Raw genomic sequence first — 20,458 nt, forward strand, 5'->3', positions numbered from 1 at the left:
TGGTTTAATAAGGCTTTGCTGAAGATTGAACAAATCAGAAAAATTTTGAGTGTTTCTTAAAAGTTTTTTGGGTCAATATAGATGATTGGAAAAACATAACTAAGTTTAACAAATATAAATTCAATAAAAATAAGCATGATGAGTTGATATTTTTGGAAAATCATAAAAAAGAAAAGAGTTTTTTTAGGGACAGAAGATAAGAGATTCATAAATATAGAAAGAAGATTAAGTTCAGTAGACTGTTCTTAAGTTCAGATGCTGTTCTTGTACACATCTAGGGTTAGAAACTTAGTGTTCCTTCTCTACCTTCATCCAATGGTAAATAGACAGATGGGATGGATCTACTTAAGGAATATGGTTTAGATCTGGTGAATTAGTATGCTGGTATAAATCTACTAAAGGCTAGAAGAAGTGAACTTCCTCTTATTAATACCATCTATTATCTATCATGTTAATAATTTTATTTATATTTGACTATTATATATTTGAAGGTCCTTTATTTACTGAACTCGCTCACTTGTATTTTTACTTGTTTCTGCTTTGTCTGAATATAGGGCCCGATGTTCATTCACGTGTTAGTTACTGAATGTATGTTTGTGTTCTTTTTAAACCTCTGGCGCAATGTTCATTTATCAATAAACTAATATAGATACTTATTTAAATAAACTAATACAACTTTTTTATGGGATTTTAAGTTTCGTGCCATTTGGCAATCATTCAGCCATATATTATTATTATAGATTATTATTCTCAGAATACAACAAAACTCTATAAATTTTTTGGTGATGGAACTGATTAAACTATGTTGTCAAATTATGTTAATCTTTTTCAGAGCAGGGTGGAGCTTCTTGTTGAAAACATGTTTATCAAAAAAAAAAAGGTGAAAGTTAAAACAAAGCTGGAAATTTCTAACAAGCTACCCATATGAAAATGCTTTACCTTGTCATTTAAGATAAAAAGACTCGTACGAACCATTTAATTTGAAGGGATTTTCTAATGGGAATAAAGCGTTACAAATTTTGCCTGTCACAAGCGATTTAAACTTCATAAGGCATCCTTTAGTATGATTGCAAACATCGGGATTGACTGTTATCCAGCAATTTAATCACCACCAAAACAAAGAAATAATGGATAATCAAACAGCTTTCCAATAGTCCAATCATTAATCACATTTTCCTGTGGGTCTCCAAAACGCCTGGCATGCTTTAATAAATTTTACTGACTGAATAAAATGACTGAAAAAAGTCACTATCGTGGTAGACCACGATGGTGTCTTTTCTCAATTAATTTCACTGATTCCCAAGTTTGTGAAGCTGGTGAAGATATTTTATATACCTGTCACCTCATGTATGTGTGAGAGCGCTCTTTTTCTTGTCTTCGAACGCTTAAGATCAATTTGCATTCTACGTTACCTAAAGAGAATTAAATCATCTCGTTCTTTTGAATTGCCATCGCAGCGTTGCCACAACTCTTGATCTTGATCCTTTAATCAATGAGTTTGTAATGCATGCCTTCTTACGTATCAATACAATTTTCTTGAGAAAATAAATTACGTTTTTATGCTTATTGAAAATGTCTGTTAAATCTTATTATAGATTTTCAACTCCCACTAAATATTTAAGCCCCATCAGGGAAAAGTAAAACTCTACGCCTATGTATATGATATTTGTGTTCTGGGCAAACTTCTGGCGCAGACTTAGCACACCCGTAACTTACTATATGAGTGTTTGTTTTCTGTTTGAATCTCTAGTTCAGAGTTACCTTAGGTACCAACTAGTGACTACAACAATATAACAAGCGTTCACCTTTATTTCAGAGTTCCTTTCGATGTAATGTTTTTCATAACGCATTTTCAAAACTGAATATTAACAGTGTCATGGTACGCATTCTTGGTGTTCCTTTTAGTGCTTCTGGTGCGCATTATTGAGGCCATATAAGGAGCCCATAGATACTACTCAGTTTATTGGTTAGACTGACACAGCTCATTACTTGGATGCCATGCTCTATCTATGATTTAGTCAAGTTCTCTAATAAAGGCTGTCTGGAATGATAATAAGCTTTGGGATTTTTGAAATATTTCAATAAACACTCAATTAATTTTTAAAGGTTTTTTTGTGTTCTAAAGCAAATTTTTCTCTAAATACAAAAACCTTATAGAAAGTATTATTTTCGAGATGATTACAATATTTTTTTAGTTTTGTGCGGACACCTCGCATAAACTTTTGGACAACAGCTTTCGTAAAGTTTTGGAATGCTACACCCTAAAACCGACAAAATTTATTGATGTCTGTTGGAACTCTGCCCATATTACGCAGCTTACGCTTCATTTTTGACCAAAGTTCTTCAGTTAGACGAAGTTGTGGAACATTTGGCTGATTCATGTTTTTTTGAGACAAAATCAAAACATTTTAGTTGATGAATTCAATTACATTTTTTTAGAAATGGTTAGTAGCAAGATCGGGCAAGAAGATAAGGATCATCGTACTTTTGGGATTATAAAAAAAAGTCGCTTTTTTAAACATGCCTTTACGTAAACATTGCAGTTTATGTTTCAGTTTGTAAGAAATGGCTGAGTTTTGAAATTACACGAACAGTTGGCTGGCCATACTAAAACTTTCAAGGAAAATGTTATGGTTTTAATTGTTTTAGCAAAACGCCAAGGTTGGTTCCTTTTGGAATTGCATAAAATTGCTGGCTTGAAAGCGTATCTCAGTCAAGGTTGCAGTAGATTTCATCATTCATTATATAACACTTTTTACTTGCTTGATTTTGATTGCGTTTTTTGCTTTCGTTGAATTGCTGTTGGAATCATCTATTGGATTTTTGCTTTTTGTTTGTCTTGCAGCCATTTCTCTTTTTGATTTCTGAAATTGTAGACTTGAACACCCGTTTGTTTTTTTCGTTATTCCGAAAGGAGTACTCTAGATTTGCATCAATACATCTAATTAATTTTTGATCTAGTTGTTAAAATTCGCAACCTTCAATCCATGATTTGATGACACGATTAACAGTTTTCCTTTGAACATTATACTTTTTTGCGAGCAAAACATTACAATTTTCAAGCCACTTGTCCATAATGAACTTTCTCACTTTTACTTGCAAATACTTTTTCTTTGTTTGCACTCAAGTTTTTTAAAACTTTAATTTTGTTTTTAGAAAAAGAGTTAAGTTTGCTTCACTAAAAAAAAAAAAAATAACAAATTTAATTAAGTGGTTCTTGAAATATTTCCAAAATCTTATGGGTCATTATCATTCCGGATAGTCTCCAAAAAGTATCCAATAATATTATTAGTATATTATTCGAGTGTGTCGATTTTTATTTTTTTTTCAATTTCAAAAATGACAAGGCGGTGAAGATTTTTATGGAGATTCCGAATCTGCAAAAAGAAAATTTATTAAATAATGTTTTGCTTTGTGGGTCAGCGTTGTTTTGAACGGAAAAAATTTTCTAAAATTTTTGATTAACTCAATAATTGTTATGTTGAATTTTAAGAAAATTGATTATTTGGTTCAAAAAGTCATAAAAATAAACACAGAAATAGAGTTTTTATAAAGGGTATTGTTACAAAAATCAGGTACTTTTTTCATATTTTAGACAAAGAATGTTACGGTAAAGTTTGTTGTTTTTCTCCTGTTTTTATCAAACTTTAAAAGCAAGGGGACTCCATTTTTGTGGGGAATTTTATAGGGAATCTAAATCTGAAAAAATAAATTTAAAAAAATGTCTTGTTGGAGGGAACGCTTAGTTTTCAATGAAAAAATGACTGAAATATGAACAATTAAAGAGAAAAAATTATAAACTAAAAGAAAAAAACTTTTCAATTATTTGATAAACTCAATATAAACAATGTTGAACATTATGAAAATATCTAATTTTGTTAAAAAGTCAAAAAAATAAACACGTAATGGGGGCTTTTGTGAAGGTTGCTTTTAGAAAAATTAGTCGATTTTTTCATACTTTAGACAGTGAATGTTATCGTAGGGTGCGCTTTCTTTTCTAAAACTAATAATAAGTTAATCACTTTTGTTATAACAAGCAGTATATTATATACTAATACATCAGTATTATATAACAGATATTATATCAGTAATATAATAGTATTATATAATATCAGTATTATATAATAGATATTATATATTACTGAAACCTTTATTAAAATTTACATATAATGAACAATTAATAGTTTATAAATTTTATTCAAAATTTGTGAGCTCAACTAAGTTATATTTCGCATTGTTTGTGCTCATAAAACCCCAACTGATTTCTTGTGCTCTTATATATCCTCGCTTCTCATCTAAATATGTTTTTGGTCAAGGAATTCAATTGGAATAAAATATGCCGAGGTCCCTCTAATGCAAATATGCAAACAAAAACTTTCTGAAAGTAACTTTAGGTGAACCACTTATTGTTTTGCTAGACAAAATATTAAATGATCTTTCGGCTGATCAGGCATACAAATACAGGATTGTAACAGCGATAAGATCTGGAGCGTTAACTTAATATTTAATAAACCTTAAAATAGGACCTGTTTCTCATTCCAACCGTTTTTGTAGAATGTGGGTTTCAAATCATTTTCTAACAAAAAAAACCTCAGAAATCTACGTTTAATTATTGAGTTTATAATGGGTAAGTATTTTCCTTGCTGGTTTCAAATAAAGGTAAAACATTCCTGCTTAGATGGACCTCGACATATTTTATTCCAATTGAAACAGCTAAAATATCAAAAAAAAAGAGGCTGTTGCAATAGAATGAAAACTGTAAAGAGATCTGCATAATTTACATTTAGTGAATGCATTATTCAAACTCTTTTGTATTTCGAAGATGAAGAGGAATGAAAGTTTTGAGTGCAAAAGGTGCTAGAGATTAGAAAGGAAGGAGATGATAATATTCAGTTTGGAGAGTTTCAGTAAGAATTCGCAAAACCCCATGCATAAATACTGATACTGATAAATTGACCAATCTAATTGAGTGGAAAGATTCAATATACAAACCACTACTTACCATGACACTCACAACCCATGAAGTCAGAAAATATTTTCACAAGCCTATGATTGTTCCAGATTGGCCATGCCATTCCCAATCCATCGAACGTTGCGTTAAGCAGGTTTTTTTTTATACGATTACAAGAATATAATAACTTATTTAAAATTTGTTAATGACTAAATTGTTTTTAATGTGTAATATAGGTTACAGAGGCTTGTGCAAAAACATATTTCCATGAAAAGCGAGTAAGATATATAAGAGCACAAGAAATTGGGGTTTTATGAGCACAAACAATGCAAAATATAACTTAGTTGAGCTCACAAATTTTAAATAAAATTTATAAACTATTAATTGTTCATTATATGTAAATTTTAAAAAAGGTATCAGTAATATATAATATCTATTATATAATACTGATATTATATAATACTAATACTATTATATTACTGATATAATATCTGTTATATAATACTGATGTATTAGTATATAATATACTGCTTGTTATAACAAAAGTGATTAACTTATTATTAGTTTTAGAAAAGAAAGCGCACCCTACGATAACATTCACTGTCTAAAGTATGAAAAAATCGACTAATTTTTCTAAAAGCAACCTTTACAAAAGCCCCCATTACGTGTTTATTTTTTTGACTTTTTAACAAAATTAGATATTTTCATAATGTTCAACATTGTTTATATTGAGTTTATCAAATAATTGAAAAGTTTTTTTCTTTTAGTTTATAATTTTTTCTCTTTAATTGTTCATATTTCAGTCATTTTTTCATTGAAAACTAAGCGTTCCCTCCAACAAGACATTTTTTTAAATTTATTTTTTCAGATTCAGATTCCCTATAAAATTCCCCACAAAAATGGAGTCCCCTTGCTTTTAAAGTTTGATAAAAACAGGAGAAAAACAACAAACTTTACCGTAACATTCTTTGTCTAAAATATGAAAAAAGTACCTGATTTTTGTAACAATACCCTTTATAAAAACTCTATTTCTGTGTTTATTTTTATGACTTTTTGAACCAAATAATCAATTTTCTTAAAATTCAACATAACAATTATTGAGTTAATCAAAATTTATATAATTTCCTAATATAATTCCTATATAATTTCAGTTTACCTATTTTTGAGAAATCAAGTTTAAATCTAACCATTCTTTAATTTGCTTCCGCTTAGCATCACTTCAATAAACCACTTTTCTCTTTGTCCTTTATTCTTCTCTTTTTTAAGACTGCACTCTTTTGGATGTAATATTGAATCAAAATCAAAGCCCTTTCTCTTTATCCCTCCGCAAACATTTTTGCTATTAATGACTTAAATGATCATCATGATTGATGACTTAAATGATCATCACACTGCTAGCGCTGTTAATTTTGCTGGCACTAAAACTCATAACTTCTCTATTTTTTAATCTTTGACAAAGATAGTTGACTTTGTGACTTGTTTTTATCACTTACCTATGTTGCACCTCCTAAATCCAAGAAGGTAGGGAAACTTTTATTATTTTTTGTTGATTTCAAATCAAGCCTCATTCTACTCTATGGTTTCAACCTTCTTGTGTAGCTGCTATATCTAATCGTATTCGTTTTTTCATCTACTTCTCAAATACAAAATGTTTTTTTTTTAAATCGACGTGCTGTCTGATTCGAGGTGCTGTCTGATTCGAGTCTCAGTTAATTCCAGTTTACTAAACTTTTGTTTACAAAGCTTTTGAGAAACTTTTTTACAGTGTCATTTACAAAGAAAAGTATAACATGCCATCTTTAATTCATAAATCTATTCTTATCATTTCATAAATCTATTCTTATTAATCAAGGAAAACGTGGAACTATTTCCATAGAAAGTTTTCTTTATTTCGACTTCTGAATTTAATTGTTGTACTCTTCCTGTGGTTTCAGTTAGTCAGGTAAGCCTCTTGTTTGACATCCAAAATACAAAATAAATTTTTCAATTAAACTCTTCTAAAGCTTGTGGTCCAGACAAACACTCCTGTCATAGTCTTAAAAAAGTATTCTCTAGAACTTTCTTCAATTCTCACTAAACTATTTAATAAGTGTTTGACTGAATTTTTTTTTTCCTGCTTGCTGTAAATAACATCTGTAGTTTCAACAATAAACAACTCTAAAAACACTCTGACCCATCCAACTATTCTTCAATCAGTCTTCTTTCTATTGTTATCAAGGTCTTTAAGTCTTAAATCAACAAATTTTAACACCCACATTGAGTCTGATAACTCTCTGACACGGATACTGCCTCTCTGAATATGGATTTTGATCTTCTTGTTTTACCGTTGATTTGTTGTTGCAACTGATAAACTTTATCGTGCATTAGATAGAGTTTAATGATTGTTCAGATAACCTTACATCTATTTACTGACAACTCAACTTTATACTCTTCTATCGTGAGTTAAAGTTGTCTCTTTTTGATTTCTTAGAATAGGCTGTCAATCTTGAATTTGATCTCTCTTACGTAACAAATTGGGGCTTGCAGTGGCTTGTGAAATTTACCTCTAACAAAACTCAGTTATTATTGCAAACAACTATATCAACAGGCCAACTTTTTTATACCAATGAATGGTAACCTTCTCGCTGTATCCTCTTCATTAAGTTTTTTTGCGTTATCTTTCACTACTTATCTCTCATGGAAATCATATAATCGATTGCAAAGTTAGCATCTGTCAAGCAAGCAAGCTGTACTGGGATAAAAAAAGTTGGACTTGCTACATTTGCCAAGGTAGAGCTTTAAAAAAGAACTTGAATTGAAAGTAGGAGACCTTTAGTACAATTGCAAGCTGTACTGGGATAAAAAAAGGCATTAGGGTAAAAAAGCATTAGAAAAGAAGCAAAAAAAGTTGTCAGTACTAACAAAGATCCAACAAGATGTTCTCCTTGATATGTAAGTTTTCTTACCTAATATTCATATTAAATTTATTGGGATAACAGAATAAAAGATAAAAAACTGGCTTTCACTTCCACTGTACTAAGATACATTTATTGATTTGATAAGTAAATTTGTAGTAGTAACTTAGAAACACTTTTTTATTCTTTTTATATTATTAAAATATTAAACATACATAAAATGAGTAACTTTAATTTTGAATATATAAACATTTGTAAGCCTTAATATATATATAAAACAAACTAAACTTTTTATTTGTAAAGGTTGTGAAAAGCAAAGGATAATAATTTTTTTTTAGCTTATTTAAAAAGTATCTTATACATTTTTTGAGAGCATCAAAGTTACAGATATTTACATTTTGCATCAAAAATGCAGATATTTATTTATGCTCTATAAGAAAAGTTAAAAAATTCTTTGTGTTTATCTCTCTCTCAAGAATAATAAATTACGTTGTTTTGGGTTGTTTTTATAATCTATTTAGATAAAAAGAAAATGATTGGTATTGATGGAAGAGGGGGGGGGGGGGGTAGTGAGAGAGAAAAAAGGAGAAATTTGACCAAGTCTATACTTCTTGAAAATTAATAAACTTTTTTTTTTAAGTTATCCTTTAAATAAGATCTAACAAGTTAGTCTCTGAATATATACGGCTCTGATATATATACATATATATATATATATATATATATATATATATATATATATATATATATATATATATATATATATATATATATATATATATATATATATACATATATACACTTCGTATTAGTCAAGTTTTTACCTGCTCCATATGTTCTTTCGTTCAAATAGAGAGCACACAATACGGAAAGAGAACAAGAACATGAAGTTAGAAACAAATTACGATAATTGTTTCTTATGAAAATAAAGATTTGAATGGAATTTTTTTGAATGAAAGGCTATAAATAAATAAAAATTTAGAGCAAGCGTCTAAAAATTAAAAAAATATAAAATTAAGAACTCTTTTTTTAAAAAAATGAAAAGAGCTTAGAGCTGTGAATAAGTATGTTAAAGTAATTTGTAACATATTTATAAGATAGACATAAGGAATTAGAAAGTTAGGGAAATTATTTTTAAATATTGTTCTTGAATTAAAAAGACTATAATATTGGATGACTTTAAATATTTACGATTTTCATGAAAAATACTTAGAATCAGTTCTGATTCAATAATGTGAACAAATATTGTTCTTATCAATATCCCAACAAATTGCAAAAAATTTTAAAATGGGATTGATAATAAATTTTTTTTTAGAATAAACAAAAAACACAACTTGCTCTAACAGAAACTAGATATTCTATAAATAAAAAACTTAATTCTATCATCCATCTTCATCATTCTTTAAACAGCCATCTTCCTGGATTTGATATAAATTTGTTGAGAAACAAATGAATAAACAAGGTGTTCTGACTTTAAACAAGAAATCCCTTGTCATTAATAAATGTCATTTCAACCTTTTTTACAAATTTTATAAAGAATTTCATATACAGTAGATCCTATAACTGCCTTAATTTACATAAACTTCAATATAAAATCAATTTGTTTAAAAAAAAAACAATCAAATAAAAGTTCATATAAAAACGCAGTTATATAACTTATTCGTGAAATTTCTAGTTGTTTTGGTAAATAACAGTATAAAGTAAGTATTTTTTTTGACCCTTCGAAAGCAGTTGATACACCAGATCACAAAAAAAGTTAAAAAAAAACTAAAGTTCAACGAACCAGTGTTAAATTAATAAGTTACTTATTAATTTAACACTTACTTATTGAGACAAACAGAAAGCAATTTGTCTCTAATGGGGATGACTTTCAAAACAAAATCTATAGAAAATGTTTCAATTGATTTTTTTTAGTAAAAGTAGGTGTCCTACAGGCTCTATTCTAGAACTAATTTTGGCTTTAGTTTATATAAATAATCTAATTAAAGCTTCAAATCTTTTAAGTATCATGATTCCTGACGATACTTGTTTTTTTTTCTGTCATACTGTGACATATATGACCTTTTTTCAAATATTAACAATGAACTTACACAACTGGAACTGATGACGTAGCAAAAAAATATTATTTTCCAATATTAATCCATTAATATATTTTGTATAACAAAGTATATTGTAGTATCTTAAATTTTTTGTCTAAAATCTCGAAAGAAGCAAAAGTATATAAAAAATTTTAAAATGCTAATCATGTTTTATAAAATGTCCAATAAATTTTTTTTTTTAAACTAAAAAAAAATGTTGTTTATTTTCCATTTAATGTTAAAACATTTATTGTTTTTATTATATAAAATCTAGAATAACAATCTTTATATAAAATTCTTATTAGTTTTTTATATAATTTTGCTTTTTTTAAGCATTATTTTTAAAACATTTTTTATGGACCAGCCTGTTAAACATAAATATATATATATATATATATGTGTGTGTGTGTGTGTGTGTGTGTGTGTGTGTGTGTGTGTGTGTGTGTGTGTGTGTGTGTGTGTGTGTGTGTGTGTGTGTGTGTGTGTGTGTGTGTGGTGTGTGTGGTGTGTGTGTGTGTGGTAAAAGTTTAATTTAGAATCAATGATTACATTTCTAGTGAGTCCGACCATTCCTTCCACTCTAAAGTGTTTAAATCCCAAATACGATTTTCAGGCTCACTGCCATTTGTTAGTTCTGTTGACAAGGAATCGTCCGCAATAATACGGTCTTTAAAACAGCCAATCTTTTTGTATTCAATTGCACATTTTTCTGCTGAAAGATTTTTTTCTGCTGAAAGACTCCCTAAATAAAATAATAACAAAAGTTTTAACAACCATCGAGAATAATAAAATTGAATTAACAATACAAAGTTTAAAATAACCTGTAATAAAGTTTAGAATTGCTAGAGCACATGCTGTTGTTATCAGTTTCATAGTCTTTTTGTGTTGATACTTGTGCGTTAGTAAAACTACTTTTTGAATCTGAAATATTACAAAAATTTTCAATTTTTTAATATTGAATAATAAGTTGGGTAGTGTTCTAGTATATTTTACATTTATTCATTCTTATATTCAAGCATTTTAATCGTTAGCAAAAAGTTTTAAAGGTAAAAAAAAACCTTCATAGAAACTACGTAATATAAACGCGTAAATTTAAAAAATGATTGTCGCCTAAATTATAATTGTAATTAAATTATTAAAACATTTTAGTAATACTGCAATTAATTAAATGTAATTTTAAGTTGCAATTAAAATTTAAGCAACTGTTTAAATAATTAAATAAACTATACTATATATTTCAAATTTAGAGATAAATTTAAATTTTAAAACTCAAGAATCTCAGCATCAGTTTAAGCAGCATTAGTTAAGAGTAGGGATGTACATTTTAGGTCGGAATTCCGTTTTGACCCGAATTTGTGACTTTTAGGTCATTCCGGTTCCGGTTGGAATTACAATATTTTAGGTCGGAATGCCGGAATTTATTTTTTACCTTTTTTTTAATGCATGTGACATAGACTTTGTAAGTTAAATTAAAAAATGATTGTTTTACAGGGCAATAAAGAACTATAGGTAATCCTAGGTAAAAAATACAAAGTTCTAAACAAATACAATGTAATTTTATTTGCTGTATTCAATTATGTAAGGATTTCTCGATAATTAGGAATATTGTGGTGCAAAAAGTTGCTATCCAGTTTTGGGCAACAAACTAGCTTTTTTTTTATCAAAAATGATACTTGCCTCTGAGAATAGTCTCGTATTAATTGTTACTTAAATATTTCAAATTTAACCTAAATGGAAAAATAGAAAACAAAGAAATAATTTTAAATATAAATATTATGCAGGTTAAAACTTTCAACAAATAAATTTATAAAAAACAAATAAAAACAACATATTAGATTTAAATGAAACAAAATTAAAATTATGAAATAGGTTATATATATATATATATATATATATATATTATAGGTTATAAACATCAGGGGAAAGGTTGCATAAGCAGATTTCTGGGATGGTACAACCACTAGTTTATTCATACAAGTTCTACGGTGTAATTTATTTTAATTTCTTAGTTGTATAATTAATACCTTTTCATTGTTTTATTGTTAAAAAAATTTATCATCCCCCGTTATAATTTGATATTATTCAATATTTTGTAATTATTATGTATGATCATCAAAAGTTTATTATATCCTCATTATTTTATGCTTATCTATTGCTAATTCCATGGGTTATATAAGATAATATAAAAGATGTTGTCTTGCTATTTAAATTATAATAGTACTTGGTAAAGTTGCTCAAGATGATACGATTTGAGACGCCTAAGATGAGATGCAGCTTTATATTAAAAAAAAAGCGCGTTTTTTTATAGTTATTCTTCACGGAGCTTTATTTTGGTATTTCAAGAGCGAAAGTTTTTTAAAAAAACTAAAATGCAAACAAGAAAGAAAACTTATTATTTAAGATAATTACTTTTTACTTTAGTATTTTCCTTAAAGACACAATTTTTTTTTTAATTTTGTGATTATTCTTTTGTTATTTTGAGTTTTTTCGAGTTCCATTTAAAAAAATTCATCTTTGAAAACTGTTTTCCTAAGTTGAGATGATTGGGTGTGTTGAAAATAACGCAATTTTTGATATAAAGATTTTTTTTTAAATGAACTATTTATTTACATTCTTTAAGAGGAAAGACTAAATTATGACAATCTGCAAAAATAAATATAAATATTATAATATTTCGGCTGTAAAAAACAATGCAATGTAAACATGCTCAACTTATGCAACCTTCCCCTATGTAGCCCCGATGCTGAGGTTCAGGTTTTCACTTTTTTTTCAGAAGCATGCAATCTGATTGATTAATTTTGCGGATCGTTTTACTCATTCCAAACCATTATTTATGGAGACAAAAATACTTAACATTTACGAGCTCAATGTTTATAACATTTTATGCTTTATTTACATGTGGAAAAATGGTTTAACTTTACCTATCTGTAAACTATCTGTAAACTGTACCTATCTGTAAACTATCTGTAAACTGTACCTATCTGTAAACTATCTGTAAACTGTACCTATCTGTAAACTATCTGTAAACTGTACCTATCTGTAAACTATCTGTAAACTGTACCTATCTGTAAAAATAGTAAAGTTCTGTAAAGACTTTTTTTCTCTTAACCCAATTAATAAATTAATAAAAATTTACTTATAAATAAAAATTTTGTATATGAAGCAATTTGCTTTGGAATAAAATTATTATACCTAATTTTGATATATCCAATTCATTTCCGATCTTTAAAAATAAACTTTAAAAATTTATTTTATCAATTGAAGATATAATTAAATAACAATAAATATACTTTTTATAACAATTACGTATTTTAATTGTAAGACTGTTGTATTTTCTCTTTCCTATTATAAAAAGATGTCTTTATGACCGTCTCGAAAAGGTCTTCCGTGAAGGGGGGTGTTGTGTGTATTTTTTGCCCACTAGAGACTGGATGTCTTACTGTATTTACTTTGTATCTATATATTTATATATTTGCGTTTTTATAAGTTCTGACGATAAGATCAGACTTTTTTATTAGATATAACATTAGTAGTTTGATTTATATTTTCAATTTATATCAACGATTTATTGTGATTTTTTAGTCTTGTTTATGTATTGATATTCAAAATTTGCAAAAGGTCCTGATGATAAGATCATTATGACCTTCTTTCTAAAGCCTATTATTTGTTTTTGTAAACAACTACAAAAATGTAAACAAAAAACAAATACAAAAACAAAAAAGTTTAATCTTAAAGGTAAAAAATTTCATAAGCATAATTCTCGTTCCGGTTGGAATTCCAGCCGGAATTTTATTAACGTTTTCGGTAAGTCCGGTTCCGGCCCGAATTTCAAAATTCCAAACCGGCACACTCCGAGTTGAGAGTAAGTGCTTTTTGTAAACGTGGCGTACAAAAGTTTGTTACAATTATTTGTTTGCCAAATTTACATGTGACTCAAATAATAACGCTAAAAATGTCTTATCTACCTAAAAATTTCTGAAAAACAAAATTATATAAAATATAAAAAAATACCAACAAAAATAAAAAAAAATTGAAAACAACAATCAAAATTAAACTAGCTGTCAAATAAATAATCGTGATTTTATAAACTAAAAAGATTTTTTTAGATTAATAAAATAATTTTATTAGATTGATAAAAGATTACGCATAATTATTATTTTTATGGAAAAAGTTTTTTATGGAAAAAGTTTCATGGAAAAAGTACTTTTATTATTTTTATGGAAAAAGAAATACAAGTTTCGTGGTATTTTTGTTCCCAGGCTCCAACCCTTCAAACGCTTGTTAAATATTCTCATTTGAGACTTAAGTTTGAGCTCTATGTCTGTTAGATCCGTCTCAAACACCAAAAAAAGCGATCCTTTAACAATATGTAAAATAAGCAATTAAGAGCTCATTAAAATTTAAAAATTTAATGAGCAAATAGTTTAAAAAATAATTCAAAAAAAAAAATTATATATATTTTTTATATTGAAAACAAGTTAGCGAGCAGAATTAAAATCAATAAATAATGAAGCCCATATAAAAAACTTGCTTAAAATTCTTTATTAAACTGCCTAGTCTAATCCATTACTAATAAAAAACTATAAATTAATTGAAAATAATAAATAGCTCTAAAAAATGTTTGATTTATAAAGTAAAAAATGTACCTGAAAACTTTTATAATTTTAAAACCAATTTGAAAGTTTATTTTAATTCTCAGTGTCTAAACAAAACGCTCTTTACATAACTTTTATGTAACTCTATTGAATCAATAAGAATTATTAATTACCTCGATTACCTTGACACACATTTACGTACTTGAGACACAATAAAACAGTTACCATAGAAGTTGCTGGTTGTGTTTAATCAAAAATTGCTTTTCTAAGTAAATATTTTTCTTTCTTGTTTGCATTTTACCCCTTTTTTCATCAAAGATTTTAAATTTCATTAAAAAAAAAATGGAAAAAAGTTTTCACAAGTAATAAGAAAGAAAAAAATTATGTTAAATTTTTTTGTTTTTCCTCTATTGCATATTGTTGCTTTAAATTAACAAAACCCTAACTCTCCCAACATAAAAAAAAAAAATTTTAATTTTTTTTGATTTTTATAATTTCATAATAAATTATTATAATTCCAGGCAAAAAGAAATTTAATTTTCATTTTTTTCTTAATTCATTCAATGCAGGGATAATAAGCTATATGCTTTTTGTGTGTAATTAAACGGAAAATAAAATTGTTTACAGTTGATTAGGACTTTTGGAAGGCCGTGACTATTAAAATCTGGCAAAGTTGCAAAAAAGGTTTAAAATATTTGTCCTGAACAAGTTAGGAACCCCAAAATGTGTGGGTCCCGGGTTCTAACTCTTCCCTCTCCCCTCCTTCCCTCCTTATCGACGTAACGAACTATGCAAATATTTTATTTGGCATTAAATTAACTTTCTAACATTATATCATGTTTTCGATTTCAGAGAAAAAAATTTTTTTTTATTTTGAATTTTTTAAATTTTATATTCATAACTCCCATAGCTATAACTCACGAACCTTTTGTACATTTTGTAAAATTTGAGTGAGCAAGTTTTTTATTCGGCATTAAACATCTTTTAACTTTCTCTAATTTGTACTTGAAAAAAAAAAATTCTCAAAAACAAGAAGCTTTTTTTTGTTTTTTGTTATTGCTGACATGCTAACTAACCTATGCACCTAAGCCTTACTTTTATGAATTTTGTCCAGGTATTACTCCAATTCTATTTTACTATAAGGAAAGATTTAAAATATGCAATAATGATGTTGTTATTTAATGTATAAATTTATTACAACGTCATTCATAGCAGCTAAATATAACTCAACGCTAAATTTGCCAGACTTTAGTTTTGAAATTTAGGACGACATGCTGTATTGCAAGCAATTTAATAAAAAAAAAAAATTCCACTCTACATGCAATAGTTGAACTTTTTAATCAAATATCTAACGCCTTTGATAATGACTGCTTTACTGTTATGTAAAATTTTTATATATGGGGCTCGGCGATAAAGCAAAATGTGCCTTCTTCTTGCTCCAGCCATTAATTTTAACATAAGTATATACAATGTAAACAATCTGCATTTGGCGAAATAAATTACTCAAAAGGAAAAAAAAAAAAAGAAAGCCCAATTTTAAACCGCGTTAATAAAACCCTTATTTAATTTTTTTGCTTTTATTCATTAAATTTTCACTAAATATATCTATATCATTAAAGTAAATTGAACGCATTTTATCCATTTTTTTTTACTAAATAAACTTTTAATGACATTCTAGGTATACTGAATTTTAAATTTCAGTTATTGTTAAATATAATATTATATATTTTCTTCAAACGATTTATAACTAATTCAAAAATACTTTTATTATATTTCTAATAATTTTTTAGTTAAATTTTTTTTTCAAATGTTCTCTTTCTCTTTTTAAGCAAATTTCTCAATCAATCAATTTTTTTTCAGGATTTTAATATCTCGGTAGTTATCCATGTTTAAGTTTTAATAACTTTTGTTATTCCTTGAAACTTTTTATTAAAATGCTTTTGAAATAATTGAAGAAAACTGTTATATATTAGGGATGTACCGTGTAAAATATGTACAATATTTTAGGCCGGAATGCCGGAATTTATTTTTTACTTTTTTTTTAAGACATGTAACACAGACTGTGTAGTTTAAAAAAAAAAATCATTGCCCTACAAGGCAATGAAGAACAATAGCTATAGTTCTATACCTATATAGTTTAACCCACTGATCTCTATGATAACAATATAGGACAGCTGCATGTTCTTTATGACTTTTACATTTATATCATATGTAACTTGTATATGTATCTAGATCTTTCACGTAAAATAGCATTCAAAAAAGAAGCAGAAAGACAACTTAATGACTACATAAAAATTTAATGTTTATTAAAATTAGAGCTTTTTAAAACTTTTAATAAATGTAATAAAAGTTTGCGAAGCAACACAACTAAAAATTGTATGTGATCATCAATTTTAATAAAGTTGACGATATTACTATTTCAGTGAATGAAGAAATCAACATATCCTTAGTGTTTAAAATCTACAAAAACCATTTACAAAAATGTTTGATACAATATTTTTTTAATAATATTTCATACTTGCAAAGTTATTTTTCATTTGCTATTACTAAGTAAGATTGCAAATTGTAACAATAAACATCCAAAAGTAACCGGAGGAAATATCAAATTACCTTTCATCAAAGTAGTATTTTGAACATCATAAAACCAGTAAAATTAACAATATAAATCCATATAAAGTTAACAATATAAAGTAACAATATAAATATAAGTAAAACAATAACAGTAACGTAATAAGTAAAGTAGTAAGTAAAATAACAGTAAAGTAAATATAAATAAAGCAAATACAAACTTTATCAAACAGTCTGTTCTTTATAACACTATTTCTTTTTATCGCGTATATTTTTCTTATTTTTTTCTTTACTTTTTCAATTTTTACACTTTCAAGCATTTTTATTATAATAATATCATTGAAATATGTAACTAGGTTGAGTATATATAAACAAAGTAGAAACACTCTTTAATAACAGTTACTGTTATTTTATAATAACAGTTTTTATCATATTATTAATAATTATTATTATTCTATAATAACAGAATAATCACATAACCAAATCTTCAGGCTCAATCTCTGTATTTTTAAATTCCGTTCAGCGTTCGGGGACTTTTCAACAAGTCGATTTTGGCGTCAATTTTGATACTAGAGATGTGCAATCCAGTTATTATAGAGATCAGTGGTAAACCTAGGTAAAATATAAAAAGTTCTTAACCAACACAATGTAATTTTATTTGCAGTAAACAATTATATAAAGATTTCTAGATGTTTAGGAATATTGTGGTGCAAAACGAGTTGCACCACAATATTTTTGATGAAAAAAGAGTTTTGGGCAACAAACTCTTTTTTCTTCAAAAATATTACCTGCCTCGGAGAATAGTCTCATGTTAAATGTTATTTAAACTTTAATAAAAAAATAATAATAAATAATTAAAAAGTATAGGATGCCTAATACACTAAATTTTTCAATTTTAACCTTAATGGATAATAGAAAATAAAGAAATAATTTTAAATATAAATATAATGCAGATTAAAACTTTCAATAAATAAAATTATAAGAAACATATAAAAACAACATATTAGATTTAAAAGAAACAAGAATCAATGAAATAGGTATATATATATATATATATATATATATATATATATATATATATATATATATATATATATATATATATACATTATAGGTTATAAAAGATAATGAAATTATATATATATATATATATATATATATATATATATATATATATATATATATATATATATATATATATATATATATATATATATATATATATATATATATATATATATATATATATATACAGCGGTGGCCAAAAACTAGACCACTCAATTTTTAGTTGGTTTCTTAATCTTTAAATTAAAATTAAGAAGATTCTAATTGACATATTAAATTTTTTTTTTTAATATCTTGTTAATTAAAACATACGGATTAAAGTGGAATAATTTTTTAAATCTAATTCTAATTAAATAGCGTTTAACTTATTAAAAAACCGATGAGTACTTATAAATCTTCTTTAAATAAATTGGACAAAATTTAACGACCACTTTCAAATCTTTAATTTGCACTTATTAAAAATAATAATCCATAAATTTAGTCAATTAATGATCGTCATAGGACTGGACGCAATAAAATTTCAAATGACCGTGATGTTCGCTCGTTAGTGAGATTAATGAAAGAAAACAGACAAGCTTCATCTACAGACTTGTCTACGAAATGGACACTGTCAAATGGTCTGAAAGCAAGCCCTAGAACTGTGCAAAGGGTCCTCCACAATTTAAATTATTTATGGCGTGCTGCTGCAAAAAAACCACGCCTAAATAAAAAAGAAAAATTTGCCAGGAAAGAGTGGTGCAAACTACATAAAAATTGGTCAACAGATCAGTGGAGCCGTGTGGTCTTTAGTGATAAAATGAACGTTGAGGTAGACAACAGAAAAGGTCGCGTAATGTTGCGTAGACTTCCAAGCGAACGGTTCGATGAATCATGCATTTTGAAACGAACAAAACAAGGCAGTGGTTCAATAGGCATTTGGGCCTGTATGAGTGCCTGTGGAGTTGGCGTTTTTCATTTATTCGATGGTAAACTCAACAAAAAAGGTACATCGAAATTTTGGAAAACTCACTTATTCCTAGCATTGATTTATGGCAGTTGCAAGATGGATTTATTTTCCAGCAAGATAATGCGCCGTGTCATAAAGCACATGTTGTTAGCGATTGGTTCAATTCTAATAAAATTCAAGTGCTTCCATGGCCTCAAAACTTTAATGAATTCAATGCCAGAACAAGTGCAAGAGTGCTTGAAATTAAATGGAGGAACAATACGTTTCTAAATTATTTTTTTATTGCTTTTTGAAATATTTTTGAAACTGGTCTTAAAATTTTGTCCAATTTTTTTTCCCATTTATATTTTTTACTAGTCAGTTTTTCTAATTTTTTAACATTATTTTGTAAAAATATGATAAAGATATGTGGACACATATCCACATATCTTCGAATCACCCACCACAAATTATTAAACACTTACCTACTTCAATATCAAACAGACTATCGCAAAATTCCTCCAGCGAAGTTATATTTAATCAATCTAAAAGCGAATATGAACAAACACTAAAAAATAGCGGATACAAAAACTACTCCCTCAAATATCAGATCAAACAAAAAATACCTCAGAAAAATCGTAAACGCAATATCATAAGGTTCAACCCCCCATTTAATAAAACGTCTCCACACAAACTTCACAAAATCTTAAACAGAAACACTGTAAAGGTAAGCTACAGTTGCATTGAAAATATAGAAAAAATTATAAAAAACCACAACAAAAAAATTATCTTCCCTAGAATTGAAAATAATGATCCAAAATGCAATTGTCGAAACAAAGCAGAATGCCCCCTGAATGGTAAGTGCAAATCCACAAATATTATATATAAATGCATCATCGCAGCAAATAACCAACCCAGCAAAGTTTATATAGGATTAACGGAAGGTGAGTGGAAAACCAGATACAACAACCACAAATCATTATTCAACAATATTAAATACAAAAATTCTACCGCCCTATCAAACTATGTCTGATATTTAAAAAACAATTTTAATGAAACCCCTATGCTAGCATGGTCTATTCTCAAATCAGTACCCCCCATACTCAAATATTTCCAAAAGATGCCTACTATGTCTGTATGAGAAATTTACTATTATATCATATCCAAAACCTGAAGAACTGATAAATAAGAGAACCGAAATTATATCAAAGTGCCGCCACGAAAATAAATTTTTATTAAAAAATTACAAAGCTCGCTACAAACTTGACTAACAACTATAAATAAAAATAACTATACTAATCTGCTCCATATATCTCTAGGCTAACTAATAAATTACTCACATACACAGCTTTTGTAATATATTTCATAATATTATGTATATT

The 20,458-nt window shown here is 27.1% G+C and overlaps 1 protein-coding gene across 1 annotated transcript in view; it reads right to left on the bottom strand.

The window, feature by feature from the left end:
* LOC101238626 (uncharacterized) overlaps positions 1-20,458 on the bottom strand; it is a 144,805-nt gene that overhangs the window by 80,432 nt on the left and 43,915 nt on the right. Inside the window, exons 21-23 of the mRNA XM_065794620.1 lie at positions 11,353-11,438; positions 10,745-10,844; positions 10,473-10,665 (exon numbers count right to left, since the gene is read on the bottom strand). Coding sequence (XP_065650692.1) covers positions 10,473-10,665; positions 10,745-10,844; positions 11,353-11,438 — 379 coding nt within the window. The remainder of the gene's footprint in view (positions 1-10,472; positions 10,666-10,744; positions 10,845-11,352; positions 11,439-20,458) is intronic.

Source organism: Hydra vulgaris, chromosome 03 (assembly GCF_038396675.1).
Source record: "Hydra vulgaris chromosome 03, alternate assembly HydraT2T_AEP".
In the NCBI taxonomy this organism is placed as follows: Eukaryota; Metazoa; Cnidaria; class Hydrozoa; order Anthoathecata; family Hydridae; genus Hydra; species Hydra vulgaris.